The sequence below is a fragment of the Vigna angularis genome, chromosome 9 (genome assembly GCF_016808095.1).
Source record: "Vigna angularis cultivar LongXiaoDou No.4 chromosome 9, ASM1680809v1, whole genome shotgun sequence".
Taxonomy (NCBI): domain Eukaryota; kingdom Viridiplantae; phylum Streptophyta; class Magnoliopsida; order Fabales; family Fabaceae; genus Vigna; species Vigna angularis.
This window is the reverse complement of record NC_068978.1, coordinates 26,258,418-26,268,358: the sequence shown is the minus strand read 5'-3', so window position 1 is coordinate 26,268,358 and position 9,941 is coordinate 26,258,418. Positions and strand designations below refer to the sequence as shown.

The window sequence follows — 9,941 nt, the reverse complement described above, 5'->3', positions numbered from 1 at the left end:
CCTAGTTTCCTTAAAATTTCATAATGCGTGATATGTGGTGAGAATTAGTATATTATTTAAAACGTTCCACCTCCTCTCCCAGTTTTTAAGTAAACAATATCCACATTCAAACACCTATTCTTTTTTATATAGCAAAAGTAATTCTTTTATAACTTGTTGAAAGTTTCAATGATAATTTTTTTTTTCTTTTGGCAAAGTATTTAGAACACTTTATATATATATATATATATATATATATATATATATATATATATATATATATATATATATATATATATGTTTGAGATATTACTAGATTTTAATATTAATTCATGTAATTCTAATTTGTATCTCATTAAAATAGAAAAAGAGAAGTTGGACCAAGTCATAGTGAAGTGGCATTGTAAGGTGTCAGTTTTCTCTTGTTGACTCTCTATATCAGAAAACTATATAGCTTGCTAACAATTGTTGTAATTTCTCTATACTGCTTTTAGTTTATAAGATTGTATTTAGTGATGACATAGCTAAGAAATAATTACAAGGTAGCAACAATATGCATTTTTTTATGCTAAAATATAATTGTTTTAATTTTCCATATGGGCAACCTTAATATATATATTAAGTATAAAAGAGTCTTAATCAGTTTGTTAAGTATGTGTGCACAAGTTATGGTGACTCTTCTTATATCGGAATTCAATTCTTATCCATCAAAAATAAATAAAAAAACTATCGAGTTTTTTTTTTCAGTAATAAATTATCAAGAGTCAACTAAAATAAATTCATAACCTGATTTCCGTCGTTCCTATTCTTAAACTTGTTTATAGAAAATATTAAGTTTGGGAGAAACAAGGTTTATTTTGAAATCATTAGTCTAGATTGATGTGAATTATCATGTTTGATTTATTTTTGTTATAAAATTAATTGATAGAAAAATAGTTATTAAAATAAGTTGGATTCCGAGTTAATTCGAAAAGTTATAATTTAAATTGAATTGAATTATTTTTATCTAGTTCATTTGGCTTTCAATTTAAGTAGATTTAATTCGATTGGTTGATTTTATAAAAGTAATAGTCATATTTGATTAATAATTTAAGTTTAGTCACCAAGAGATAACTCACTCAACCAAAGTGATTTGTGTTTAATTTATGACTTTGAAAAAATGTTGAAATCTCAATTTGAAAGGTGATAAAAATCTATTCAATATTTATCAAACCTCTAAAGATAAATTTTTATAAAGATAGAACTTATTAGTAAAAATAAAAGATAATAATATCACCTATGCATATTTGACAACTCAAAATAATGACTTATTATAATCATATTTATTTTATTTTTTAATACACATTATTATATATACATATTATTATAAAAAATTGTAAATTGGGTACCATTTTCGAAAAAGCAATAATAATCTTCTTCACAATAGAAAAAGTTGTCTACAAAATTTTTGTCCTGTCCAATTCTTATAAAAACTGAAAAAAGAAAATAATTATTTATCCTGAATAACCTAAAGCAAAAGAAAATAATGAACCCGTTGAATAGTTCCATAGATTAATGTCCAAAAGTAAGCTCAAATAATAACATACACTGTCTCTTGGCTTGCACATATTGCTTACTATAACTATTTTCTCTCATTTTTTGTTATCAAATTAGTATAATTTTTCAAACAGTGACCTGGTTCATCTTTTATATATTAATTTGTCTATCTCATTAGGCCAAAAAACTCCTAATTAATTGACATAAAATGAATTGTAGTCTTAGTTCAATTATTAATTTTCCGTTACAAGGTACACGCAAGTTGGCCTCTGAATAAAATAATGTGAATACAGAATTTTTTTTCCCACTCTACTTACCATGCTTAACGCGTAACTAAAGTCAACTCAAGCTTAAGACAACATAGTTTGGTGCTCAACATGAACATGAATTTTGAAGACTAACATGGAAAACCCAAAGTAGTACTAAGAGAGAATCATCATTCAAACAACACCAATTTTCCCACATTCATGGGTTTTCCAACTAGCATCAATCACGTTTTTTTGCTCATACTTTCCAGCTTCTGTTTAGGTGTAAGCTCTGTGAATGATACCATCACATCAACCAGATTCATCAGGGACTCTGATTCTCAGACTATAAGCTCAAGCAACGGTGACTTCAAGCTTGGATTTTTCAGCCCTGGAAACTCCACACATCGCTATGTTGCAATCTGGTATCTCTCTCAAACCTACATCATATGGGTAGGAAATAGAGATCAACCACTGAATGATTCATCTGGGGTGTTGAAAATTCACAAGGATGGGAATCTTGTGGTGCTGAATGGAAAAAATAGTGTGATATGGTCAACAAATATATCGGTTAGTGCTACCAACACTACTGCTCAACTTGACAATTCAGGAAATCTGATCCTGCGTGGTGACTCAAGTTTAACACCATTGTGGGACAGTTTCACACACCCTGCTGATATTGCTGTGCCACAGATGAAAATTGCGACCAATAGGATCACTGGTAAGCCACCATACTTTCATTTACTATTGTATGTGTGTTTTCTTTTTATGCCATCCCATTGAAGTATGCACAAGTTTTCTCTTTCAATCACGGTTTTTTCTTTTCCACACATTGATTGAAAGACTTGATTATGATATTATACTCTTAGATACTTCATCATGTGAAAATATCCAAACTTTATGTGAAACAAAAGAACATGTAAAGGAAGATCTGATGTGGAATCTGTGGATCATAACAGGTAAGAAAATTGAGTATGTGTCATGGAAAAGCAGTTCTGATCCTTCATCTGGGTACATCACTGGGAGCCTTGAAAGGTTGGATGCACCAGAAGTGTTTTTCTGGTACAACAAAACAACGCCATATTGGAGAACTGGTCCATGGAATGGAAGAGTTTTCCTTGGTTCACCAAGAATGTTAACTGAGTATTTATATGGGTGGCGTTTTGAGCCTAATGATAATGGAACTGCATATCTAACGTACAACTTTGAAAAACCTGCAATGTTTGGAATCCTTACCATAACCCCACATGGCACACTGAAATTGGTAGAGTTTTTGAACAGAACCAAGTTTCTGGAACTTGAGGTGGATCAAAATGAATGTGACTTTTATGGGAAGTGTGGACCCTTTGGAAGCTGTGATAACTCCACATCACCAATTTGCAGCTGTTTTGAGGGGTTTGAGCCAAGCAAGCCAGAGGAATGGAACAGCAGAAATTGGACAAGTGGGTGTTTGAGGACTGTGCCACTGAATTGTAGCCAGTTGAGAAATGAGAGTGAAGTTCAAGGAGATGGTTTTTTGCAGAAAAGTAATATGAAAGTGCCTGACTTTGCAGAAAGATCAGATGGAAACCAAGACAAATGTGGTGCAGATTGCTTGGCAAATTGCTCTTGCTTGGCTTATGCATATGATTCTTCTATTGGTTGCATGTATTGGAGCAGGGAATTGATTGATTTGCAGAAATTTCCTTATGGAGGGGTTGATCTCTTCATTCGTGTGCCATCACAACTTCTACGTATGTTTTCTCTTCTTACTCACAATATGTTGGATTATTTACTACAATAATTATAATTATTTTACTAGGAAAACTTTATGTTAATTCTTTTTTTTTCTTTTAGTGTTTTTCTTCCAAACTTTTAAACCATAAAAATGTTTGAGATATTATGTTGATTATATAAATAACCAATTTATATTACATTATAATACAAAAGTAATTTTGTAAATTTGTTTTGTAATATTAAATTAGATATAAATTATCATGTTAAAATTTTAGATTATCTTGAGAATCTTTCGTCAACTCTAAGGTATAAATTTTATCTTCTAAACTGATTAGGTAAATATAAATTAAAATTAATCTCACCAGTTGAAAAAAATACGTTACTTAATTTTATAACTAAAAAAAGAAAACAACATACCTTTTTCCTTTTTACATGTTACGGAGCTTAAAGTACATCAATTTTGTTTATAACTGTTTGGTTCTTTTACTGAAGAACATGCAGCTAGTGGTGATAAAAAGAAAAGAGAAAACAAGGGATTAATAATCATCGGTATTATGACTGCAATTGGAGCATTAGCAATTGCAGTCGGTGCTTATCTTTTGTGGCGGAAATTTACTCCTAACCATACAGGTAAAGTTGCCTTATATTTATATTTATATCTGAATAATTATTTAATTTTTTCCTTAATTGTTTTTATCACGTTTACTATTTTCCAATCTTCCCTTCTTTTTCTACATACTTAAGAAAAGAGTGGACATTACTCATTTTCCATGATAGGGAAACTTCAGAGACAAAAACATTAAAATAATATCGCCCGACAAATTTGAACGAATCTTTGTGAGCAGGAATATAGTACGAATTAAAAGATACGATGAATAGGTTGATGTAGCCATGTGTGCTAGCTTGCTTTTCTGCCGTGAAGGTTGAACTTTTTATTACTTCATTTCCAAAGTCAAGCTGTTCTCTTTATGGTATTTTTTTTTTCACCAAATGTGATAAATTTAATAAGTGATATATGAACAACATAAATGAAAGATATAAAAGAGATACTCTTCTTAAAGATATACACTATTTATTTAATTAAGAAAAACTTTTAAATAGACTTTATACAATAGGAAAGTAACTCCTAAAATATTGAAAAGCATAACAACTTAAATGAAATACTAATCAGTATAAAATATGTAATAAGAAAGTTAAAAATATCGAACATTCTTTCTTAAAGTGACATTACTTTCTAATATCATTTTTAAAGTAAGAATTTCTATCTTTCTAACTGTAAACATTTACCATAATTTGAAATGTTGTAAGTTTGAGTTTGAGAGTCTTTTTTAATATGTATGCTATTTGATCTCCATTCCGATAGTAAATTTGATCAAGTTTTTTATTATTTATTCCATCTTTTAATTTAATTTTAATAAATGGTTTGAACATTAATATGTTTATTTATTTAGTGTGAAATAGAGTGTTTTTTTTTACAACAAACATTGTCACTTTAAATTATAGTAGGTTATTATTGTTTGAAATCAACTTTATCTAGAAGTTTTGTCAATCAAATTGCTTGGTAGACACATGTTGATACAGTTAGCTATAAGTTATCTTTATCTAGTTGATAGTGAAAATTGATTGTTTATGAGAAAACTAAGAAACAACTTCAAATCTCATCTTAAAGACATAACTAGATGTGTTTTTTTTATCATATTTGTCATAAGCATAGTCACATATGTAAAGTTAATCAAATATGACTTTTCTCCCTTTCTGTACAAAATTCCATACTCACTTGTATCTTGCAAAATCTAGGAAGGTTCCATTTGACAACTTATGACCAAAACTTGAAACTTTGACTCTTAATGTTAAAGATGTTTTTTTTTATGTCATTTTGTTGTAATGTAGGATATCGTCAATTTTCATTTTATGTCTTGTTTATTATAAAACATAGTGAATTCAAGCAAATTATATTCTTATTCACAACTAGTCTACAACATTTGTATTGGTTATCTTACTTGTTTTTCAACCACTACTTTATAGCTTTTAAAAGTTGATAAAGCTTTCGGCTTTTCCTTCAAAAAGTAAATCCAAGTTTTCATACTCATGTCATCAATGAAAGTGATAAGATATTTTGTATCTCTATTAGAAATATGATTAATTGGTCAATAAATATTAAAGCGCACAATATCCAATAGTTTTCTTACTCTCTTAGATTTTCGTTTTGAAAATGGTTCTCGGATGTTACATGTTACGAATATATTATTCACATGTATACGTTGGACTAGAAAAATAAAGAAGACCACCTACCATATTTTTTTGTTGAGGTGTTGGTAAACCTCCAAGAACAAGATGATCATAACGAAAATGTCATAGTTACACTTGATTTTTCGAACTTGTTGCATAACATTAATAAGTATAATGATTAAGGTAAAGTGGAAACATCTTATTTGTTGTCATAGCCACTTGAGTGATCAACCCCAATATGCCATCTAGTATTTTACACTCCTTCTCTTTAATTGTGATCTCTCGTAAGCCTTCTCTTTTAACTAAACCATACTTGACAAATTGGTCTTTAAATTTAGGATGAAAAAGGACATTGGACAAGGTGTGAGATTACTTTTAGTTAGTAAAGTTACCTGACATTTTCCCATCATTGAGATTGTAGAAGTGTTTCCAAACTTCACATTACTTCTAAATGTTTCATCAAGAATGGAAAATAAAAAATTATCTACATTCATGTGATTGTTGAACTTGATGCCTAAATACCACAATTTCTTATTGGTTGACTCCCTTTCATGACAAATAATCAACAATGAGATTTTTTTCAAATTGTTTTTCCTTTTCTCTATGAATTTAGATGTTCCACTATGCGCATTTGGAAAACTTAATCAGCATTATGATTTGTAATGACCATACTTGTGACACCAATAGCATTCCATATTTTTCTTGTCAATTGACTTTACTTGATAATCATCTCCTTTTATTCCTTTTTTTCTTGAGATTGTTTTAGTTGATACTGATTTTGTTGATAACCATAGTTTTGTCTACCTCAACCTTTGTCATATCCTCTACATTGATTTTTATTTTTGTTGTTTAATCCATATCCTCTATCTCCTTATAGCCAATCTATCAGTCATAAAAAAACTTAAAAATAAGAGAAACAACCTTAGAGTTCATCCTAATTAACACCCAATTTTGAAAATAGAATTTCTTGACAACACTACACAATTAGTCCCTAAAATATTCTAACAAGAATGAAAGGCAAAACCACCAAAACCCTTTGGACTTGGTTCCCTATTTTCATTGAGATTAAAAATAACTTTCTTAATCTTATAATTAGAAGAACAGTTGATCAACGATATATTCTCTTCCTCTAAAACAACATTAGGAATGTGGTTGACAATTAAGTTTTCCCTGAAATTCATATAGACAAAATTAAAATCAAAATATGCATAAATTTTTTTATAGAAGGTGAAACATGTTCTTCAATATGTTTAGGATCTTCCATAACTAAACCTTCTTCCACCAGTCTATGAATCCCATTAGCATTAACACACTTTTAATCACATAATGAAAAAAAAAATTATCCCATCCTTGAACCAAAACATTTTAGCTTTGTCTTTCCAGAATAAAGCTTGACATGATGCATAATTAAGATCATTCATGACCTATTTTTATTTCATAAAGATTTTACTTCTAGCTAATCTAGACAGGTGAATTGACTATATACTTATTAAATTTTTTTGAAATAATTATAAACATTAATTGATACTAAAGTGAAATTTATATGCATTAATATTTTTCTTTTTCAATATAATTGTTAAACATTAACATTATCATATTCATTATTACATGTAAAAAATTGAACATTTCAAATATAAAACATATCATGAATCGTACATAGTTAAATTTTGCTTTTTAGAATTTCTATTCCTAATTTATTTCGCCTAAATAATTTGTATTACTAATTCGTATATTGCTAACTCAGGAAGTGTCCCTCAAGATGTGATTATTGGAAATAAAAAGGAAATTACTAAATTGGAAGAGCTACCTCTATTTAAATTTGAAAAGCTTTCAAATGCTACAAACAATTTTCACTTTGGTAATATGCTTGGAAAGGGAGGTTTTGGTCCTGTATACAAGGTAATTTTATTTGTATAAAAGATGTTTATTTTTTTTTAAATTAATAATAATTATAAATTAGTATCAATCATATTTTACTGTCGTAGGGACAATTGGAAAACGGACAAGAAATTGCTGTAAAAAGACTTTCAAAAACATCTGGACAAGGATTGGAAGAATTCATGAATGAAGTGGTAGTGATTTCTAAACTTCAACATCGAAATCTAGTAAGACTTCTTGGATGTTGCATAGAAGGAGACGAACCAATGTTGGTCTATGAGTTTATGCCAAATAAAAGTTTAGATTCATTTCTCTTTGGTTAGTAGTTCTTGCCACTTTTAGTCTCTTGTTAAATTTTTTTTTTGTTGAAATTGTTTTTAGTGTGATAGACTTGGAGAAAATTGACCACATCCAAAATATGATTTGCTTATATAAAACACTTCACACCAATTCCAATATAAAATTTTAAGGCTTAAATGTTTGTAGGTCTTTTTTTTCTTATATATCACTTAACTTTTTCATTTTTAGTCAATGTGTGACTTTCAACTCATACTTGAATTCCTAACATTATTTATGATTTAAGTAACTATATTCTACTATTAACTTCCATATAAAATTTAGATTTTTTTTTCATATTTTCCATGTATTCATTATTGTTTTGTAGATCCACTCCAAAGGAAATGTTTAGATTGGAAAAAGCGCTTCAACATAATTGAAGGAATAGCACGAGGAATACTTTATCTCCATAGAGATTCAAGACTAAGAATTATACACAGAGATCTTAAAGCAAGCAACATTTTACTGGACAATGATATGAATCCAAAAATATCAGACTTTGGTTTAGCAAGAATTGTTAGAGGAGGAGATGATGATGAAGCTAACACAAAACGAGTTGTTGGAACTTAGTAAGTAATATGTTTAATATTATACATTATGTTTTTATATTAAATAATGTATTTATTAATTATAATATTTGTTTTCAATGTAGTGGCTATATGCCACCTGAATATGCAATGGAGGGGCTTTTCTCAGAAAAATCAGATGTGTATAGCTTTGGAGTATTATTACTAGAGATTGTAAGTGGACGAAGAAATACTAGTTTTCATAATGATGAGCAATCACTCAGTCTTGTTGGATTTGTAAGTTTCTATAACTTATTTATTTCATTTTCTAAGGAAGTTTCTACAACTTAAGCAAAATGATTATTAATTTTTCTAACGAAGTTTTGCTGTTTTAGGCATGGAGACTATGGAATGAAGGAAACATTATCACTATAATAGATCCAGAGATATTGGATCCAATGTTTGAGAAAAGTATGTTGAAGTGCATACACATAGGACTTTTATGTGTGCAAGAACTTACAAAAGAAAGACCATCTATATCAACTGTGGTTTTGATGCTTATAAGTGAGATTACACATCTTCCTCCTCCAAGACAAGTTGCTTTTGTTCAAAAACAAAATTGTCAGAGTTCAGAGTCTTCTCAGAAAAGTCAATCTAACTCAAACAACAATGTAACTCTAAGTGAAATTCAAGGTAGATAATAAATTAGGTTCAGTATTTTTATTGTTAACTACAATTTATTATGTTTAAGTTATAATTTAATTACTATTGTATACTTAAAAAATGTTCAGTGTTTAATTTTAAGTATTATTAGGAATATTATATGAAATTTGCTAACTCTTAGAAATTCCTATTTATGTAATTTGACTAGTTATAAATGATTAAATGTTAAATATTCATAGAATCTTACAACTTAATTTACAAAAATCATTGTTGTATATTTTGAAATTATTTTCAATGATTTCGTATGTTTTGTTGTTTATTTTATTTTGCATATTTTGTCTCCATTTTTATGTAAAGGATTGATGTGCTAAGTAATGCTATGAAACGAAGACATTCTAACTATTTAGAGTTCTTGATTTTTCATTATTTGTAACATGTAAACCACGGTTAAAAATAAGAGAAAAAAAATACAGAAAAAAAAAGAAGGGACTAAGCCAAAACTCATGTAATAAAGAAAATTAAACAAATCTAAAATTAGGAGAATCAAACATATATATAAAATGATCACATAACATGAAATTAGGCAAATAATTCCACCAAATAAAAGTTTATTTATGATTAACCCTGGCTAATTTATATTAAAAAACATTCCTATAAATGTGAAAATAGAAAAAATGATTGAAGGAGAAAATCTTGAAGTAGTCCAACAATATCAAAAGGTCCAAAAAACAATATTAGCATTGAAAAAAGCATTCACTACAAACTTATAATGTAAGATGATACTCATCCAATTACATTATTTATGTTCAAAACTAAAAGCCTTTGAAACATTCATAAGAAAATAATGATAAAG

General features: G+C 28.4%; 1 protein-coding gene across 2 annotated transcripts; it reads left to right on the top strand.

Moving 5' to 3' along the window:
* The first annotated feature begins 1,884 nt into the window (after nt 1–1,884).
* LOC108347215 (G-type lectin S-receptor-like serine/threonine-protein kinase At1g11330) lies at nt 1,885–9,269 on the top strand. Of its 2 annotated transcripts, none has more exons than XM_017586378.2 (8): nt 1,885–2,481; nt 2,720–3,493; nt 3,978–4,106; nt 7,450–7,604; nt 7,691–7,901; nt 8,248–8,488; nt 8,572–8,722; nt 8,821–9,269. In XM_017586378.2, exons 1-8 carry the CDS (start codon nt 1,983–1,985, stop codon nt 9,124–9,126), a joined length of 2,466 nt encoding a protein of 821 aa, XP_017441867.1. In that variant the 5' UTR covers nt 1,885–1,982; the 3' UTR covers nt 9,127–9,269. The 2 variants fall into 2 exon arrangements, with proteins under 2 accessions (XP_017441867.1, XP_052724555.1); XM_052868595.1 differs by having other exon boundaries at nt 3,969–4,106.
* Nucleotides 9,270–9,941: the final 672 nt, after the last annotated feature.